Genomic DNA, 22,102 nt, shown 5'->3' with positions numbered 1-22,102 from the left:
TTGTACAATTTTTGAGAGGCTTGGTGTTTAGCATGTATAGGTTCACTTATCGCTGGCTGGGTCCTGAACCCTGACCAATGCAGGGGACATCCTGAATGAGTTAGATTTTGCCTGAGGCTGTTGGTTTGGGCTTGAGATGAAGATGGAAGGTGCATAGGTGAGGTGGAATCTATTTTAAGTAGGTTTTCTGATTTTTAGCAGAAAGCCAGGCACAGCATTACCTATTTCTGTAACAGTTTGAGTTAACTGAAGATCTGGCCTGTTTATCAGCTAAAGATGATCATTACATCTGTTGGGTACTAAGGATTTTTTGTAGGGAGGATGTGGAAGCTTTAGAGAGGGTGCAGAGGAGATTTACCAGGATGCTGTAACACACACAAAATGCTGGAGGAACTCAGCAGGCCAGGCAGCTTCTATGAAAAGAATAAAGAGCAATATTTCGGTCCAAGACCCTTCAACAGGGTCTCAGCCCGAAATGTTGACTGTTTACTTTTCTCCATCAATGCTGCCTGGCCTGTTGAGTTCCTTCAGCATTTTGAGTGTATTACCTTGATTTCCAGCATCAGCAGACTGTCTCTGGTTTACCAGGAAGTTGCTTGGATTAGAAAGTATGCCATATGAGCACAGGTTGAATGAACTAGGGCAATTCTGATTGGATGAGAGGCAACTTGATGGAGGTTTACAAGATAAGAGGCATAGATTGAGTGGATATCCACAGACTTTTTCCCAGAGTGGAAATGACTAATACAAGGAGGCATAATTTTACGGAGACTGGAGGAAAGTATGAGGGGGGATGTCAGAGGCAAGTTTTTACACAGAGAGTGATGAGTGTGTGGAATACCCTGCCAGGGGTGGTGATAGATGCAGTTACATGAGGGGCATTTAAGAAACCCTTGGATATGCAGGTGGATGATAGAAAAATGGATGGCTATATCGGAGGGAAGGGTTAAATTGATCTTAGAGTAGGTTAAAAGCTCATCATAACATTGTGGACTAAAGGGCCTTTACTATGCTGAAGTGTTCCATGTTAAATCTGATCATTACATATGCTGGGTATATTAACTTCTCTGAGGCAGGTTAGAAAAAAAGAATTGAGGAACTTAGACTGTACGCTCACTCAGATCGTTTTGTTAGTGTTACGTACCCCGTAACTGGGTTGCCAAACCAGCAGAAATGGATCACTCAGTTGGAGTCTGGAGTACTAGAACTAAGAAAGTTTTATTAAGGAAACAAGCAACACAGTAATCGAAAGGATAATAAATGCAACAGTTCAACAATGATAACCACACATGTGCACAGAATTAAGATAACAGCATCAATCAAGCTCTATCGTTGTCTAGGGGTAAATGACCAATTTCAAAATGACTCAAAGTTCAGTCCAGTTTAGTAGTTCAGTTCGCAGTAATCGTTGCCATGGCGGTGGACAACGTGGGGGAAGAGAGAGATAGAATAGGAACAACTCATCATTCAGAACGGCTTCACTCACAGACCAGCAAGATGGCTCACAGACCAGCGAGATGGCTCACAAACAGCTTTTGGGCGGGTCCTTGGTGATGTCACCTGAGGTCACCGACTGTGACCCCTCCTCCAGATGCGGTCGATCCTCTGCAGTGAACCCGGCACCCAGGCAAGGGCGGACACACACCGGGTTCCCGCTGATCGTACCTTTCCACCCTGGTCGTTGTCTGGCACTTCTCACCCACTCGTGAGAAGCGTACCGCTTCCAGGGTCTCGTTACCTCGGGTGGCGTGTGTCTGTCTTAGCGAACCTGTCCCTTTTTATCCCCCTGCTGGGGTATCGCCTGTCCATCACTTCAAACAGTTCAGGGTTCAAAGGGGGGAGCCGCTCCAGACAGCTCTCCCTCCCACATCCCTTCATTACACATCTCCAGACGCTGCTCCATTGTTCCTTATCTCTCCTTCCCCTGAGGGCAGGTGGCAGACCAACTGCTGATGCCACTGATGCTAGCCCAGGCCAGCAAACATCTTAATTTTATGTGTATTCTCGTAACACTTCCCCCCTTTAAGGATTTTTACCGGGAGGTAAAAATTACAAACATGACTACATTATCTGATACATACACAATATACATCTTTAACAGTTATTTAGCTAATACAGAGAATTTGAAATTGTCAACACCTTGACAGACAGTCATCACATTTTCTGTTCTTTTTACACGTGTTATTAATAATCCCTTAGACCAGGCTCCAACTCAGCAAACTTCATAGTGGCCAAAAACACTGATGAATTGCGACCAATGTAACCTCTCATTTGGTTTTTGTCCCGGACCACAATAACAAGGGTCGTCCCATTCCGACTCAATTTTCTCTCGCAAGGGCTTAGTAGGAGGGGGACGGGTATTGACCGCAGAGTTATTGCAAAACTTCCTGCAGTACCCCACCATCTCCAAAAGCCTTCTGAGGGCCCTCTTGTCTGTCGGGGTTGGGAGGTCAGCGATAGCCTGCACTGTAGCTTGCATCACTGCCAGCTGCCCCTGTGTCACCACAATTCCCAGGTAAGTGACATTCGTGTGGCCGAATTCATTTTTTCCAAGGTTCACTACCAAGCTGGCTTCAGACAGCCGTGTTAAATTGCCAATACACACCTCTGTGTTCATCAGCCCTTTAGTCACTGAATTACTCAAAAAATATGGGTGTTGTTTACTTGGCCGCCCTATTGTAACCGACATAACCCAACGTCCCAGTTCTTTGCATTTCCTCGGGACAATCAAACACATGGGTGCGAGTCGTTTAATTACTCCTTCGGGGATTAAGGGAGAGACCTTATCAGTAGACCTGGCCAAAACAATAGCCTTCTCCCATCTGACCGATCCCATCCTAATCTTTTCAAAATGGTTTTTTCCTCTTAGCAGGGGGCCCCTAGCTTCATTGATTTCCACGCTAACACCGACTAGGTTTGTTAGCATATCAAAAGCCGGTGACCGTCTCAGTTCGCGTCGGTCATGATCAATAACATTTTTCCCCCTGGGCAGCCGGTAACTCTCTTTCATGATTCCACCAACTGTTTCCTCCAGCACCGCAAAATGTCCACCGGGGGGTACCTCGTGGGCCATGTTAAAAACCTCATCCCCATAACTCTTTTGCACCACCCCCCACTCCTCATCTGCGGATGCTGTACTTGATTTCCCTTTCTTCCTTAGCACTTCCTCATCCGCACAATAGCCTACTAGTTCCCTTGTCAAGGCTGTGTCAGAGAGAGCGGTCTCGGCCAAAACCATCAGCCCCTCGTCTCGCTCCTGCGTCTGCACAAATTCTTTCCTGGCTACTGCTACGTCCGTCCCAGCTCCCTCACTACCTCTTATCTCACTACACCCTGTCTCATACAAGGTTGGCAGAAATGTTTCAGCCAAATTCACCATTGCGGGCGGGGCCTCCATGCTGGCAGCCTGACCCGTCAATCTCACGACTGGGAACACGATTCCTCCGGCGATGTCATTACCGAGCAAGACTTCCACGTCTTTCATCGGTAATTCGGACCTCACCCCGATCGTGACTAGTCCAGAGACCAGGTTGCTCTGTAAATGTATCTGGTGCAAAGGGACTGACTCTGTCCCTTCCCCAACACCTTTGACCTCTACCTCCCCAGTCTGGGTCTCTGAGCTAAACTCTAATACACTCTTCAGTATTAGTGACTGACACGCTCCCGTGTCTCTCCAGATCCGCACTGGAACTGGTTTTAACCTCTTTTTCACTGACACCAGTCCGGCCGAGATAAACCTCTCGCGCCCTTCCTGGACTTTTTCAGACCTGTCCTTCCCTAGCGGTTCGCTTAACAGCTCAATACAGCCATTCCAAATTTCCGCTTTTCCTTTCCCCGTCTCCTTTCTTGGGGCAAAGCACCTGGACGCAAAGTGTCCGACTTTCCCACAATTATAACAGACGACCCCAGGAGACTTCCTACCAGACTGCTCCCGGTCTACCTTATCCTTTTCACTAGTCCCCGGCTTACTTTCTGACTTTTCCGGTGGACTCTCCCCGCCGTCCTGACTACCCTTCTGGTAGCCTTTACTCGGGGCAACCTTCATTTTATGCGTCAACGCATACTCATCCGCTAACTTAGCAGTTGCGGCTAACGTGGCTGCCTCTTTCTCATCGAGGTAGGGTCTCATACCCTCAGGGACACAACCTTTAAACTGCTCAATCAGAATCAGTTGCAGCAGTCTGTCGTAATCCCCCTCTACCCCTTTCGAGGCGCACCAACGCTCACAATATGTTTGCATCTCACGAGCAAACTCCAAATACGTGCGGTCCCACTGCTTCCTCGCATTCCGGAACCTCTGCCGGTATGCCTCCGGGACCAACTCATAAATCCTGAGGATGGCCTCTTTCACCACCTCATACCTCTGGGCATCTTCCGCGGATAAAGCTGAGTAAGCTTGTTGGGCCTTCCCTTTCAGTACACTCTGAAGTAAGACAACCCACTTATCCCTCGGCCATTCCTGACTTATAGCTACCTTTTCGAAGTGGAGAAAGTACCGATCCACATCGGTATCGTCAAATGGGGGAACCAGCCTAACCTCCTGGGTCGCCCGGAACCCTCCACCTTGGTTCAGCACGAGCCCCTGCTCGGCCCTTATCTTTAACTTCTCCAGCTCAAATTCCCTTTCCCTCTGTTTCTCCTCTCTCTCCAACTGTCTGTCCCTCTCTCTCTCTTGCCTTTCTACCTCTCTCTCCTGCCTTTCTAACTGCTTCTCTTCGTGTTCTAACTGCCGTACCCGGAACTCGTGCTCGAGTCTCAGTTTTTCAAGCTGTACCTGTACCGCGTCTCCAGCAGGTTTTTCAATAGACACCTCCCCCAACTCACCTTGGGGAAACACACCTTTAGATACATAGTGCTCTACAATAGCTCTGTGTATCTCCTCTCTCCTCATTGTCGACTTCACCTTAGCAAGATTCACCCGTTTTGCCACAGCTATCAATTCCGATTTCCTGGCATCCTCTAATGCCTCCAAGGTCGGCGCCTTTATAAATTCCTCAACCTCCATTTCTGCTGTTTGTCTTTTCTTTCTTTCGGGAATTTTAACCCAATCAATTTACTCCGTCCCAAATTTAGCGTTCAAAATCGCGGACGAGAACCCCACTTATGTTACGTACCCCGTAACTGGGTTGCCAAACCAGCAGAAATGGATCACTCAGTTGGAGTCTGGAGTACTAGAACTAAGAAAGTTTTATTAAGGAAACAAGCAACACAGTAATCGAAAGGATAATAAATGCAACAGTTCAACAATGATAACCACACATGTGCACAGAATTAAGATAACAGCATCAATCAAGCTCTATCGTTGTCTAGGGGTAAATGACCAATTTCAAAATGACTCAAAGTTCAGTCCAGTTTAGTAGTTCAGTTCGCAGTAATCGTTGCCATGGCGGTGGACAACGTGGGGGAAGAGAGAGATAGAATAGGAACAACTCATCATTCAGAACGGCTTCACTCACAGACCAGCAAGATGGCTCACAGACCAGCGAGATGGCTCACAAACAGCTTTTGGGCGGGTCCTTGGTGATGTCACCTGAGGTCACCGACTGTGACCCCTCCTCCAGATGCGGTCGATCCTCTGCAGTGAACCCGGCACCCAGGCAAGGGCGGACACACACCGGGTTCCCGCTGATCGTACCTTTCCACCCTGGTCGTTGTCTGGCACTTCTCACCCACTCGTGAGAAGCGTACCGCTTCCAGGGTCTCGTTACCTCGGGTGGCGTGTGTCTGTCTTAGCGAACCTGTCCCTTTTTATCCCCCTGCTGGGGTATCGCCTGTCCATCACTTCAAACAGTTCAGGGTTCAAAGGGGGGAGCCGCTCCAGACAGCTCTCCCTCCCACATCCCTTCATTACACATCTCCAGACGCTGCTCCATTGTTCCTTATCTCTCCTTCCCCTGAGGGCAGGTGGCAGACCAACTGCTGATGCCACTGATGCTAGCCCAGGCCAGCAAACATCTTAATTTTATGTGTATTCTCGTAACATTAGTTACCTGGTTGCTGTGACCAATGTGAGGAAGTCCCTGTACTTGGTAAAACCACTTTGCTTCTGTAAAAGAGCTGAGGCAGCAAATGGTTGAGACAGTTTGCCGTGATGTGAAATCAGGAGCGGCTCACTGAGGTCGATGCAGAAATAAGCTGAGCCATAGCCAATCTGTTTTCGGTGATAAACAGCATCATTCAAGCATGAAATCACCACATATGTCTGCTGTAGATCTGGCTGGTGGCTTAGTGGCATCAGCATCGGACTTCGGGACGAAAGGTCCCGAGTTCGAATCCAGCCGGCTCCCCTGCACACTTTCCATCCGTGCTGGGTTACGAGCTGGTGATCTCTTTGGAAACTCACCTGGCAGAAGGCAAGAGCAAACCAGTGCTGTAACTTGCCTCGTACGCGGTTCCCCACTACGTCAGAGAGGCGTGGAGGGAAATCATCCGCTAACCAGAGAAACGCCGGATGCGACGTACAGGAAAATAATCTACGTCAGGTGTGACTGCAACTCAGTGTTGTGGCATTTACATCATAAAATGATTTTATTACATCTTTTCAAACAGCAAATATTAAAGTTCCATTTCTGGATGAGAGGTTATTTTGATCTGTATTTGTGCGCAGAAGTTAATTTTGAAAATCTGAGAGTGAAGTATAATTTATAATGAAAATGACCAGAACTGAGATATTCTCAACGTGAATCAGTAAGTGTTTCTGAAGAAATTTATGCAGGTTGGTTGAAAGTCTACCTTGGCCTGAAGAAAGAATAAAGATGACCATGTTGTTTGTCAATTCAGGTGTGAGACAGTCCTCGTTGAGTTTTTGAAAGAGATCAAGAAAAACCCTACGAGTGTCAAGTTTGCAGAAATGGCCAACATCTTGGTCATCCATTGTCAAGCCTCCGGTGAGTGGCCCGTCCTCTCCCTATGCTGGTGCCCATTCTAGCCCTCTTCCAATTACTGGTCTTCCCTGGGGTCAGCCTCTGACCTGATCATGATGCTACTGTTTTCCCTTCTTCCTCTGTTGTCAATTATCTTAAAAATGTGCACTTTGGGTGTGAAAATAATTTCTTCTGATTCGTATTGTCACAACCATTCATGATTTTGAATCTCCAAGAAAATCTCTCGTTAATCTTCTCATGCTCTTAAGAAAGTAATATCAGCTTGGTACCTTTCCAGTAAATCCCTGTGCTCTCCTTAGACCACCTTTTAAAAATTTCCCAATGCCTGATGTTCAGATTCGGATGTGATCAACTGAGCCTATTATTAATTTAGTAAGGTTTAACATTTCTGGTTTGTTTATACGCAAACGTTTTTTATTAAACCAAGGACCCCATGTGCCGGCTTAAGTGCTTTCAACTTGTTCTGCTTCCTTTAATGATTTCTGTATCCTTATTCCTGCATATTTTAAAGAACTGATTCACTTAGTTTATTTTGCTTCACATCTTCCCTCCAAAGTGAATGGTGACAAAGTGGTTGTTATTGGATTCAAGACTGGATTAATGATCTAGAGACTAATTCAAATCCTACCACACATGTTGTGGAATTTAATTAATTTCAAATTTCTTTGTTTAGTCTTTGTTTATGCGTAGGTTTTCATAAATTCGGTTATCTTTCTTTATTTCCCTGTAAGTGCAGCAAGAAAACAAATCTCAAGGTAGTATATATGGTGACATATACATAACTTTGATAATAAATTTTACTTTGTTTGCATTTTGCATGGATTAGCCAATGTGAGGGTTTAAATCTGTAATGTCTGGGAGAAGTGTCTTGGTGGAAAGCACATGCGTGAAATAAGTTGGATCACCTTGGTCCTGTTTCTTGTATAAGTTATTCACATAAATTATTGCTCATTTTGCTTGGTTTAATTAGTTAAAATAATACTATTCTGATTTCAGTGTTAACACCAAATATTGTCTCAAATTCATAATTGGATACATTAATCTACCGATGTACAAGCTACATTCATTAGTTAATCAGTGGCCTCTTCAGCACTTGCTTGATGCAGGGAATTTTGTTTTTATTATGTTTGCCTGGGTGTTCAATATTCTTGAAATGTTGGTTAGTGCTTGAGCCACCTCTCATATTGGTGCAGTTTGGGACTGCAAACATATAGTCCCGAACTTGCATTAGACTTGCAGTCACGTTTTTTGTTATGTGTCTCACAGGGTCACAGTGCTTTACAAGTTGTGGTTAAACTGCTTCTGTTGCTCTTCTCACAGATGATTTGATTCAGCTGACTGCAATGACGTGGATGAGGGAGTTCATTCAGTTAGCTGGCCGTGTGATGCTGCCCTATTCTTCAGGAATTCTGACTGCCGTACTGCCTTGCCTCTCCTATGATGACAGGAAGAAGAGTATCTTTTTGAACTGCAAACATTATCTGACACAAATTTTGACTGCTTTGAGTTTGGTGCAAAGAAACATGTCAGCTTGTTTTTGCACTGTCTTTGTTGGGAGTTTAACAAGTAAAATTTAATCCTTTATTTATCCTTTTTGATCTGCTCTTCAATTGCATACTGAAATTTGATCCATTTCTCCCATAGAAGATACCTAATTTTAGAGCCCCATTAATTGTGTATGTTGTCCAGGCTACCTTTCTTCAATAAAACCCTTCCTTCACTCTTTCCTAGACTGGAAGTTGCTTCTTAGTTGAAGCATTAAAGAATTAGTACCATTTGCTCAGTTATAGTTCCCTTACTCCCAGTTTATGAAGCTAACAGATTCAGTGAATGACTATTTTCATGTTAGACTCCTTTTATACTGTATTTCTTTGGTAATTTCGAATAATTGTTCAAAGTTGTTTCTTTCTATGTGCTGCTGCTCTCCAGCCTGAACCATGGCAGATTTTCATTTTTCTCTCCCTCTTGCCATGAACAACTCCATCCCGATCCTGCTCTGCATCTTTAAGAGTCTTGGACCTATATGGCATGGAAACAGGCCCTTTCACCCAACTCGTCCATGATGACAAAAAAAATCTGCCTGAGCCTGTCTCATTTGCCTGCATATGGCCTATATCTCTCTAAGTCTTTCCTATCCATGTACTTGCAAATGTCTTCTGAACTTTGTAATTCTACACACCTGTACCACTTCCTGTGCAGCTTATTCCATAGATCCCTCACCATCTGTGTGAAAACGATTTCCTTGGCTCCCTTTTAAAACTTTCTCCTCTCGCATTAATTCTGTGCCCTCTGGTTTTAGACTCCCCTACCCTATGATAAGGTTACTTCTTGACCTCCTATGCTCCAGTGGAAAAAAGTCCCAATATATTCATTCTTTCCTTCTAACTCAAGCCCTCCAGTTCCGGCAACCTTCTCATGAATCTTTTCTACATCCTTTCCAGCTTAATGTGATCCTTCCTTTAAAGCTGTGCAACCAGAGCTGTGCGTAATACTCCCAAGTATAGTCTGACCAGTGATTTGTACATTGCAACATATTAACCTAATTCCTGCAGTCAGTGCCCTGACTGATGAAGGAAAGCATGCCCCAATGCCTTCCTAACCACTCTGTCTACCTATCTCGCTACCTTTGGGGAACTATGTACTGCTAGATGTGGGGGATGATTGATAAGTTCATGGCCTACAGTAGAAGGAGTCAATTTTAGAAAACCTAGCATATTTATTTTTCCTACATTTACACAATTAGTCCAGCGGTTGTGGAGCATACAAATCCCTTCTTTGTAGAAGTCAGCGTCTTGGACCTCCAGAAAGTGGTCCACAGCAGGGGTGATTGATAAGTTTGTGGCCTAAGGTAGAAGTACATCAGTTATTAACTTCAAACTTTCTGCATTTTCACTCAAAGAGTTGAACTGCACATGCATGTAAGAAGAGCTGTATAACTCATCTCCTTCTACCTAAGACCACGAACTTATCAATCACCCCTGCTGTGGACCACCTGGAGGTCCAAGATGCTCTTGTTAAAAGCACGTGCAGTTCAACTCTTTGAGTAATAATGCAGAAAGTTTGAAGTTAATAACTCATCTCCTTCTACCCTAGGCCATGAACTTATCAATCACCCCTCATATAACACTTTCTCGGGCCACTACCATTTACTGCATGATTCCTGGCCTGATTTAACTTGCTAAAGTGCAGCACCTCGCACTTTTCTGAGTTAAATTTCCTTCTGCTTTTCTTGCCCCAGATCCCAATTCATTTAGAACTAATTTTTTTGCGACAATGAGAGTTGGAATGCAATGAGGTGGAGGATAAATGCATGGCTGGGGGATTGGAGCAGGGGGCAGGGATTCAAGTTTTTGGATCATTGGGACCTCTTTTGGCGCAGATGTGACCTGTACAAAAAGGACGGGTTACACTTGAATCCTAGGGGTCCAATATCCTGGCGGGGAGATTTGCGAGGGTTACTGAGGTAACTTTAAACTAGAATGGTTGGGGGGTGGGAATCAAATTAAGGAGACTAGGAGAGAGGAGGTTAGTTCACAACAGGGGGATGGGAACCAGTGCAGAGAGACAGAGGGGTGTAAAGTGAGGGTAGAAGCAAAGAGTAGTAAGGAGAAAAGTAAAAGTGGCAGGCCGGCAAATCCAGGGCAAGCATCAAAAAGGGCCACTTTTCAACATAATTGTATGAGGGCTAAGAGTGTTGTAAAAGTGAGCCTGAAGGCTTTGTGTGTCAATGCAAGGAGCATTCATAACAAGGTGGATGAATTAAAAGTGCGGATTGTTATTAATGAATATGATATAGTTGGGATCACAGAGACATGGCTCCAGGGTGACCAAGGATGGGAGCTCAACATTCAGGGATATTCAATATTCAGGAGGGATACACATGAAAGAAAAGGAGGTAGGGTAGCATTGCTAGTTAGAGAGGAGATTAACGCAATAGAAAGGAAGGACATTAGCAGGGAGGATGTGGAATCGATATGGGTAGAGCTGCATAACACTAAGGGGCAGAAAACGCTGGTGGGAGTTGTGTACAGGCCACCTAACAGTAGTGGTGAGGTTGGGGATGGTATTAAACAGGAAATTAGAAATGCATGCAATAAAGGAACAGCAGTTATAATGGGTGGCTTCAATCTACATATAGATTGTGTGAACCAAATTGGTAAGGGTGCTGAGGAAGAGGATTTCTTGGAATGTATGCGGGATGGTTTTTTGAACCAACACGTCGAGGAACCAACTGGAGAGCAGGCTATTCTGGACTGGGTATTGAGCAGTGAGGAAGGGTTAATTAGCAATCTTGTCGGGAGAGGCCCCTTGGGTAAGAGTGACCATAATATGGTGGAATTCTTCATTAAGATGGAGAGTGACTAGTTAATTCAGAAACAAAGGTTCTGAACTTAAAGAAGGGTAACTTTGAAGGTATGAGATGTGAATTAGCTAAGATAGACTGGCAAATGGCACTTAAAGGGTTAACAGTGGATATGCAATGGCAAGCATTTAAAGATCGCATGGATGAACTACAACAATTGTTCATCTCAGTTTGGCAAAAGAATAAATCAGGGAAGGTAATGCACCGTGGCTGACAAGGGAAATTAGGGATAGTATCAATTCCAAAGAAGAAGCATACAAATTAGCCAGAAAAAGTGGCTCACCTGAGGACTGGGAGAAATTCAGAGCCCAGCAGAGGAGGAGAAAGGGCTTAATTAGGAAAGGGAAAAAAGATTATGAGAGAAAACTGGCAGAGAACATAAAAACTGACTGTAAAAGCTTTTATAGATATGTGAAAAGAAAAAGATTGGTTAAGACAAATGTAAGTCCCCTACAGACAGAAACAGGTGAACTGATTATGGGGAGCAAGGACATGGCAGACCAATTGAATAACTACTTTGGTTCTGTCTTCACTAAGGAGGACATAAATAATCTTCCAGGAATAGCAGGGGACAGAGGGTCTAGTGAGATGGAGGAACTGAGGGAAATACATGTTAGAAGGGAAGTGGTGTTAGGTAAATTGAAAGGATTGAAGGCAGATAAATCCCCAGGGCCAGATGGTCTGCATCCCAGAATGCTTAAGGAAGTAGCCCAAGAAATAGTGGATGCATTGGTGATAATTTTTCAAAACTCTTTAGATTCTGGACTAGTTCCTGAGGATTGGAGGGTGGCTAATGTAACCCCACTTTTTAAAAAAGGAGGGAGAGAGAAACCGGGGCATTATAGACCGGTTAGCCTAACATCGGTGGTGGGGAAAATGCTAGAGTCAGTTATCAAAGATGTGATAACAGCACATTTGGAAAGCGGTGAAATCATGGGACAAAGTCAGCATGGATTTGTGAAAGGAAAATCATGCCTGAGGAATCTCATAGAATTTTTTGAGGATGTAACTAGTAGAGTGGATAGGGGAGAACCAGAGGATGTGGTATATTTGGATTTTCAAAAGGCTTTTGACAAGGTCCCACACAGGAGATTAATGTGCAAACTTAAAGCACACGGTATTGGGGGTAAGGTATTGATGTGGATCGAGAATTGGTTGGCAAACAGGAAGCAAAGAGTGGGAATAAATGGGACCTTTTCAGAATGGCAGGCAGTGACTAGTGGGGTACCGCAAGGCTCAGTGCTGGGACCCCAGTTGTTTACCATATATATTAATGACTTGGATGAGGGAATTAAATGCAGCATCTCCAAGTTTGCGGATGACACAAAGCTGGGTGGCGGTGTTAGCTGTGAGGAGGATGCTAAGAAGATGCAGGGTGACTTGGATAGGTTAGATGAGTGGGCAAATTCATGGCAGATGCAATTTAATGTGGATAAATGTGAGGTTATCCACTTTGGTGGCAAAAACAGGAAAACAGATTATTATCTGAATGGTGGCCGATTAGGAAAAGGGGAGGTGCAACGAGACCTGGGTGTCATTATGCACCAGTCATTGAAAGTGGGCATGCAGGTACAGCAGGCAGTGAAAAAGGCGAATGGTATGCTGGCACTCATAGCAAGAGGACTCGAGCACAGGAGCAGGGAGGTACTATTGCAGTTGTACAAGGCCTTGGTGAGACCACACCTGGAGTATTGTGTGCAGTTTTGGTCCCCTAATCTGAGGAAAGACATCCTTGCCATAGATGGAGTACAAAGAATGTTCACCAGATTGATTCCTGGGACGGCAGGACTTTCATATGAAGAAAGACTGGATCGACTGGGCTTATACTCTTTGGAATTTAGAAGATTGAGGGGGGATCTTATTGAAACGTATAAAATTCTAAAGGGATTGGACAGGCTAGATGCAGGAAGATTGTTCCCGATGTTGGGAAAGTCCAGAACGAGGGGTCACAGTTTGAGGATAAAGGGAAAGCCTTTTAGGACTGAGATTAGGAAAAACTTCTTCATACAGAGATTGGTGAATCTGTGGAATTCTCTGCCACAGGAAACAGTTGAGGCCAGTTCATTGGCTATATTTAAGAGGGAGTTAGATATGGCCCTTGTGGCTACGGGGATCAGGGGGTATAGAGGGAAGGCTGGTACAGGATTCTGAGTTGGATGATCAGCCATGATCATACTGAATGGCGGTGCAGGCTCAAAGGGCCGAATGGCCTACTCCTGCACCTATTTTCTGTGTTTCTATGTTTCCAGATGCTCCTTTTTGATGAAAGGTTGTGGAGCTGAAATATTCTAGTTAACCTTGAACATAGAACAGTATAGCTGAAGAACAGGCCGAATTAAATTAGAAATTTAAAACCTAACTAAATTAGTTCCTTCTGCCTACAAATTATCCAAATATCTCCATTCTCTACACATTGATATGTCTATGAGAGCTTCTTAAATATCTCTATTGTATCTGATTCCACCACTGCCCCAGCAGTGCATTCCAGGCATCCATCATTGTGTATTAAAGAAAAATTTGCCCTGCATCTCCCCCCTACCTTAAAAGCATACCCACTAGTATTAGACATTTCAACCAAAGGAAAATGATGGAAGTTGTCTGTCTATGCTGCTCATAATCTTATAAACCTCTACCAGTTTGGTTCTCAGCCTCTGCTCTGGAGAAAACAACCCAAACTTGTCCAACCTCTCCTCATAGCATATGCCCTCTTTATCAAGGCAGCATCCAGATAAGCCACTTCTGCACCCTCTTGAAAGCCTCTGCACCCATCCAATAATGGTGAGACTAGAATTGAATGCAATTCTGCAGATGCAACCTAAACAGACTTTTAAAATGCTGCAACTGAACTTTCTTGCTCTTGAGCTCAGTGCCTTGACCAATAAAGGCAAGCATGACATACACCTTCCCTATCAACCCATGCAGTCACTTCCAGGGAGCTATGGGGTTGGACCCATGATCCCTGTGTACATCAGCTCTGTTAATTGTCCTGTCATTAATAGTGTACTGTCCCTTTACATTGATCTCCCAAAGTGCATCACCTCACACTTAGCTGGATTAAATTCTTATCTGCCATTTCTCTGCCCATATCTGCAACTAATCTATGTTCTTTTGTGATCTTCTACACTATCCACAGCACCACCTATATTGTACCTTCTGGGAACTTACTAACCCACTCATCCATGCTTTCAGCCAAGTTATCACAAACAGCAGAGGTCCCAGTATGGATCTCGATGGAAAACCATTAGTAACGGACCTCCGGCCAGAATGTTCCATTGACCAGTAGCATCTGTTGTCTATGGGCAAGCCAATTCCAAATCCAAACAGCCAAGTCATCATGGATCCTCTTGGATAAGCCTGCCATGTAGAACCTTGTCAACTGCCTTACTATAATTTATGTAGAAAACATCTGCAGCTCTACCTTCCTCAATCACCTTTACACAATCTCAAAAAGAAAATCTCAATCAAGTTCTTGAAGCATGACCAACTCTGCTGAAAGTTGTGTGAATGTTCCTTATGATTATCCAAATGCTGATATGGAGATGACATGAAGATCTTGGTCAAGACCTCAGCAGTCTCAAATAGTTGTTCTTCTCTATAGATGCTACCTGACCTGGTTATTTTAAGATTTTGCTTCAAATTTTCTCATCTGGACAATTTGGTCCTGGAGACTTTTAAAATTTTCCTTCAAACCCTTTGTCCTTGCAGGAAATATATAAGTTAGAAGACAGAGTAAAACTATATGGGAGTTGAGGAGGAACCATGAATGCTGACATGTCACCCGGTTGGTTGTAGTTGTTGGAGCCAACCATTGCAGTTCCCAGATGTCAGACAGGTTTCTCAAAACAATGTCCAGAGTCCAGCTGTTTGATTAATTATCTTTCCTCTTTTTTGAGTTAGCTGGCTGCACACAAGACCAGATTAGGTAGGAACTGCAGATCATCTTCCCAATGGTCAATTTCATTAGATGGTTGCATTTCTGATCCTTATTATTGATGCAGCATTCTCCGGCTACTATGATGGGATTTGAATCTGTGGCTGCAGCTCATCAGTCCAAGCCTCAGAATTGCTAGTGCCATTACTTCCTCCCTACACCACGGGTTCCTGAACTGTCCTGCATATGATTTCAGCCTTAATTTCTCGATCTCGTCCTACTTAATCAGAGAGTTGCGCAGCACAAAAACAGTCCCTTCCACCCATCATGTCTATTTAATGATATTCTTGTGTCTGCTCCTTGACCCGGAGACTAGGTATCAAAGAGGTAGCAAACGTGTGTAACCAGACGCTGATGAAGCTGATCCTGCCTGAGGATGATTGCGACAATATCCATCAGGTGTCGCTGCTGCCACAGGATAGCAACACTGATGCAGACCCGAGCTGCAAGAACTCCTCCGACGGTAAGCAGCACTGCTTTGATTTGTTCTTAGTGACACAAGTTCAGCTGGGCTGTGGTTTGAAACGTATTTAACAGTAATTCCAACCTCTGCCCCTACCAGCTGATTTTCCAGAGTCCTGCACACAGTTATGAGTGTTGCTGAGCTGAAATGCCCTCCATTGGATTCAGTATTCCAGAACATAGAACATTAAAGCAGAGTACAGATCCTTCAGAAACAATGTTGTGCTGAACTCTAATCCAACTTTTCCCTCCTATGTAGCCCTCCACCCACATACTATCCAAGAGTTTCTTAAATGTATCTGCCTCTACCACCATCCATGGCAGCTCGTTCCATGCATTCACCACTCTCTCTGTAAAAAAGAACTTACCTCTGACATTCTCCTTTACCTTTCCTCCGAACACTATAAAATGAAGCCTCCTCATATTAACCGTTTCTGCCCTGGGAAGAACTCTCTATGCTTCTTATCATTGTGTACCCCCCCATTAAGTCACCAATCATCCTCCTTCACTCCAAAGAGAAAAGCTTCTAGCACTTAAAATGTTTCAAGCCCCCATTCCCAAACCCAAAGCACTCAAACTGGGTTTTTGCAGTGGAGCAGCAAAATGTAAACTTGCTCAACACCACATCACACCATGCTTTTACCACAACAGCCTTCATTGGTTCAAATGCAGTAGGTAAGAAAGGCAAATTGGCTTTCAAAATCCAACCCAACTAAATCTAGTTCAGCTCTTGAGTCATTAAGATACTTAATCTTGCTCATTCTGCTGATTAACTTCAAGCCAAGGCATGCAAAGGTTCTGCCTAATTGCTGATAATTGCATTCAGTGTAGATATTTAGCAAGGGCATGTTGGCCCAAGGGCTTTTTTATCAGCTGTTTGTTTCCATAGCAACTTGAAGGACCTACTTCTGCAGTTTGGAGGAAAGTGTGGAACGCAGTGACAATTTGGAATAGACATTAAATTTAATTTAAATTAATACCTCTCATTTTATTCTGTGTGTCGGCATTCTGAATTATGAGGAAATAATTCCCACAGCTTACTAAATTCTACTGGCTATGAGACACCTGAGGAATATTTAATATTAACAACATAAACAGGAGATACCACAGATGCAGGAAATCCAGAATAACACTAACACATGCATAATGCTGGAGGAACTCAGCAGGGCAGACAATGACTATGGAGAGAAATAAAGATTCAGTGTTTCTTTATTCATCTCCATAGATGCTGCCTGACTTGCTGAATTCCTCCAGCATTGTGCATGTGTGTTAGTTTTAATATTAGCAGGACTGATTTTGTGCTGTAAAATAACCAAGTGAAGTAGAAAGCAGTTGGTCTTAATTGCTCTAATATGGATGCAGGACATGTTCCTCCAGATGATAGCTGATGCTAAGGGGATGCAAGTTGAGGATGCTTATTTCTTAATGAGCAAGTAGTCTTAATAGTGACAAACCAATCTGGAATTTTCCCATGCAATCCATTTCCAGTAGTTCTGTCGTGTGTTCTGTTTGTGACTAATATTGTCTAATACACTTGACAGCCAGTTTGCTGGGGGTGGCACCTCAGTGCTGTCCGAGTCTCTTGATGTGGGAGAAATCCTGGACTGTGCAGGCTTTGCCAATTTGGCTAGGATTCAGCCTCCCACCAGAGACCTTGATCTTGGAAGAAAGTGTAATCCATGGCTGGTTCATGCTTGGGTCTCACACTGACATGGTCTCTCTAGCTTTCATTCTCTGGTAGCTTGCCATTATCAATCATCACCCTGCTGAGACAATGGGGTGTGAATGCAAGAAGACCTCCCCACACTCACCCAACATCGAGGTATGCCAGAGTTGAACCGAGCCACACCCTGGACCATGAGTTGTTAGTGAACGGGAATGGGAGCTGGTTCTTATTAGTGTCTGGTGGCCACACTGTCATCAGTTTCACATCTGACTCGGAAGCTTGTACCTTCAAGAGGTAGCTCATGCGTGGAACAGTCATTGTTTTGTTAGCTGTAAGTGTAGCTTGTACTAGATTTCTAAATTTCACTTGAAATAATCATAGAAACTTCACAGAGAGGCCATTTTTCTCCCTCAGTCTTCACCTTTTCTTTGAGTCTGATGCCCCACCTCAAGCCCCTTCCTATTGCTGTCACTCATTGCTTTAAGCTTGTACAGTGTGCTGAAGGCCCTGTTCCTGTGCCTCAATTGTTCTATGCTCAGTAATTGTTTGTGCTTTATTAGAAAACCATGACCTAATTAGGGACAGCTAGCATGGCTTTGTGGGGAGCAAATCATGTCTTAGCAACTTGATTGAGCTTTTTGACGAGGTGATGAGAGTGATTGTTGAAGGTAGACTGTGGATGCTGTCTGAATGGATTTTAGTAATATGTTTGAAGTGGTATCTCATCCAGAAGAATAGATGTATGGTGATTGGCCATTTTGATTCAGAACTGTCTTGCCCATAGAAGGCAGAGGGTAATGGTCAAAGGGAGTTATTCGAGCTGGAGGTCTGTAATGAGTGGTGTTCCGCAGGGATCTGAGCTGGAACCTCTGCTGTTCGTGATTGTATATAAATGACCTGGATGAAAAAGTAGATGGGTGGGGTTCGTGGCTTTGCAGACGATACGACGATTGGTAGTTTGGATAGCGTAGAAGACTGGTGAAAAATACAGTTGGATGGGGCAGTACGGTAGCGTAGTGGTTAGCACAAGGCTTTACAGTACAGGTGACACGGGTTGAACTCCCACCACTGTCTGTAAAGAGTTTGTACGTTCTCTCCATCGCCACGTGGGATTCCTCTGGGTGCTCCGGTTTCCTCCCACAATCCATGGCCGTACCAGTTGGTAGGGTAATTGGTCATTGTAAATTGTCCCATGATTAGGCTAGGATTAAATCAGGGGGTTACTGGGCAGCGTGGCTGTAAGGGCCTACTTCGTGTTGTATCTCAATTAATAAATAAACAATAAATAAATAAAGATCAGCTGCAGATATGGGTGGAGAAATGGCAGATGGGGTTTTATCCAGCCAAATGTGAAGTGTTGCACCTTGATAGGTCAAATGCAAAGAGACAGTACACTGTTGAGGGCAAGACCCGTAACAGTGTTAATGAGCAGAGGGATCTTGGAGTCTTAAGTTCAGAGCTCCCTGACAGTGGTTACACAGGTTGATAGGGTGGGGATAGTTGGGGCATTGTGTTCAGAAGTCAAGATGTTGCAGCTTTAAAAAAAACTCTAGTTAGGCTGCAACTGGAGTATCGCATGCAGTTCCAGTTGCCGCATTATGGGAAGGATGTCAAGGATTTGGAGAGGGTGCAGAAGTTTACCAGGATGCTCCCGGATTAGAGGGCATGCTATAACTGGAGGCTGGACAAACCTGGGTTGTTTTCTCCAAAGTAGCAGAGACTGAGGGGAGATCTGATAAGATCATGAAGGGCACAGTTAGAGTAGACAGTGAGTATATTTTTCCAAGTGTTGAAATGTCTAATTCAATATAAGAGGGCATGCAGTTAGGATAAGCTCAAAGGAGATGTGAGGGGCAAGTTTTTTACACAGGGAGTAGCAGGTACCTAGAATGTGTTGCCCAGGGTGATGGTCGAGGCAGAGACATTCGGAACTTTTCAGAGGCAAGTGAATGTGAGGGAAATGGAAGGATATGGACATTGTATAAGCAGAAGGCCTTAGTTTAGTTAGCCATTTGATTATCAATGTAATTAGTTCTGCACAACATTGTATGCTGAAGGGCCTGTTCCTGTGCTATGTTCTGATTGATAAAGATTCCCTACTAGTCTTATTTGCTAAATTGAGAATTTCTTAAATTAGTGTGAGATGCTGTCTCACCTTTCTAAACTATATTGTCACATAATTAATATTCCTGCGACTGAATCTGCTCTTCTCTTTGTCTCTCCTGATCAGATCATTTCCTTTTATATTATTTCTCTTTTGAAAAGAGGAATGCTTTTCTAACCACCTGCTTATTGTGTTCAACAACAGCAAGAATAGCACTGCTGGGCTGTACGTTGCCTTTTCCTTGTGCGTGGCGGAGTGGGGGTGATGCACATTTGCTTACTGTCTGGTCATTCACAGTGAAAGCTATAATACTGCTTACTTGGTACTGGGTCTATGGATGTAGTAGGGCCTATGGATGCTCAGGGCAATTGGGTATATTGATTGTTTCCTTCACCAGTGCCCATCTGAGACAAACGGTTTGGTGGTATCACAGCAGCAACCTTGCACTCAATGTCAGTGGAACCAAGGAATTGTTTGTGGACTTCAGGAAGAGGAAGCCAAGGGAACCTAGACTGGTCCTTACTGGGGGATCAGCAGTAGAAATGATGGGCTGTTTCAAGTTCCTGGATGCCATCACCTCTGAAGATCTATCCTCAGTCCAACATATTAATGCATTTAGAAAGAAAGTACACCAGGGGCTATATTTCATTAGGAGATTTAGTATGTCACCAAAGACCAGCAAATTTCTACAGGTGTACCATGGAGAGCATTCTGACTGATTGCATTGACGCCTGGTATGGAGGGGCCATTGCATAGGGTCAGAAAAAGCTGCAGAGGCTCGTAAACTTCATCATGGGCACAAGTCTTCCCACCATATTGGACTTGTTCAAAAGCAGTGCCTCAAAAAAGTGGCGTCCATCATGAAGGACCCCCAGTGCCCAAGACATGCCATTTTCTCATTACTACCATCAGGGAGGAAGTACAGAGCCTGAAGCCACACATTCAGTGTTTTAGGAACAGCTTCTTCCATCAGATTTCTGAACTGAGCACTAGCTCGCTATTTTTGCTCTCTTTTTGCACTATTTATGTTTATTTTTAATACACATTTCTTATTATAATTTATAGTATATTTTATGTATTGCACTGTACTGCTGCCACAAAACAACAAATTTCACAGCGTATGTCCGTGATGATAAATCTTATTCTGAAAAAGTGGACAAGCACTGAGTATGAATGTTGGGTTGGTGAGCTAACCAGGTATCGCTGTCTTTACTGACTGATTAGGTGGTGATTGGGACTAGTATGTGCCTGTAGTGTTTTTTTCCCCCCTTGGGTTCTTAACCTATTGTTACCTGTGAAATTACTTTCTTCTTGCGCACGGACAGAGGCCATCCCTGTTTAACAAATGGATTTTTGTTGTAGATTTTGTCCGTAAGGTAGGAGAGGACTCAAAAAATCTCTCGATGTGGTTAATGCACCTTCGCAGTGTTGCAGTGAGTGGCAGTAAAAGTACATCACACTGATAATTTAATGGTAAAATTTCATCTTCCCCAGAACAAACTGTAATTTTACACTGCCATCATAGAGAGCATCCTCACATCAGCCATTGCTGTCTGGTTTGGTGCAGCATCTTCTCACAATATATAAAAACTACAGCCAACTGTTAAGTCAGCAGAAAAGGTCATTGGCTGTAGTCTGCCATCATCGTAGGACTTGTATGTGTCTTGGACAAAGACATGGGCAGAAGAGAAATAATTACCTAACTATAAAACTACCTTTTCCAAAAGCTCCCTGCTGGAAACCACTACAGAGCTAGTAAAGTGAAAACGATGTCATCTTAAAAGTTTCTTTCTCCAGGCAGTTAATCTGATCAACCATTCTAGTTAGCCTCCACTGCACACCCCCTATCTATTACCCTCAGTCACTGCACTGCACTGTAAACACTTTAAACCGTGTTTGATAATGCAGTTTATATTATAAATGTATGCTGGTATATACATATTTGTGTACATTTATTCTTTATCCGGATAAAACCTTATTTTCTTATAATTTATTCTTTATAATTGTTGAATGTTGTTTTTTGTTGCTTATCGTACCAAAACACCATAGCAAATTCCTAATGCATGTAAATGTAACTGGCGAATATCTTGATAAATAAGAGCAATTACTAAAGTGGGGACACTTAAGCACATTGAATTTTTGAATGTAATACCATTGTGGACGATTATGTATAGTGGTGTCCATTAATCAGGCATTTGTGTCCCAGAGAGAGCCTGTATATAGTATTATATTGCAAGGTAGTTGGAGGAAGCAGTACCACGTCTATATTCGGAAGGAGTGAAGTGTAAAAGGATGAAGCTTGTCTAAAATAATAGATTCTTTGGTCAGGAAAATGAGGTTGCAGTTTGGAAAAGGTGGGTTTCCCAGTAGGTGTAAAGATTTGCATCAGTGGGGCTGGCAGCGTAAGGCAGGGTGGTCAGTGGTGGAGTATAAAGGGCAGCTGCACTGTCAGCTGAATGAAGAGTTCCCTGCAGAAGGACAGTCGTGCTGGAAGTGGTGGCTGAACTGGAAGATCACAAGACGGTCTATGCAGCCTCTGCATGGACGTCGAGATGGCGGGGATGATGAGCTATAATGATTCACACTCAGAATGATTAAGTGTTTATTGTGTTCAATTAGTAGATATAAAGAAATCGGACAAGAAATCTGTTATTTCATTTTACTGACCTAATCATTGAAGGGCAAAATGGAA

The 22,102-nt window shown here is 43.8% G+C and overlaps 1 protein-coding gene across 1 annotated transcript in view; it reads left to right on the top strand.

The window, feature by feature from the left end:
* The window catches only part of vac14 (vac14 homolog (S. cerevisiae)), a 454,421-nt gene that overhangs the window by 44,501 nt on the left and 387,818 nt on the right, over positions 1–22,102 (top strand). The window contains exons 8-10 of the mRNA XM_063066634.1: positions 6,781–6,887; positions 8,205–8,339; positions 15,495–15,641. Of these exons, the coding sequence (XP_062922704.1) occupies positions 6,781–6,887; positions 8,205–8,339; positions 15,495–15,641 (389 nt within the window). The remainder of the gene's footprint in view (positions 1–6,780; positions 6,888–8,204; positions 8,340–15,494; positions 15,642–22,102) is intronic.

This window comes from Mobula hypostoma, chromosome 14, assembly GCF_963921235.1.
Source record: "Mobula hypostoma chromosome 14, sMobHyp1.1, whole genome shotgun sequence".
Taxonomy (NCBI): Eukaryota; Metazoa; Chordata; class Chondrichthyes; order Myliobatiformes; family Myliobatidae; genus Mobula; species Mobula hypostoma.
This window is presented reverse-complemented; position numbering and strand designations above follow the sequence as displayed.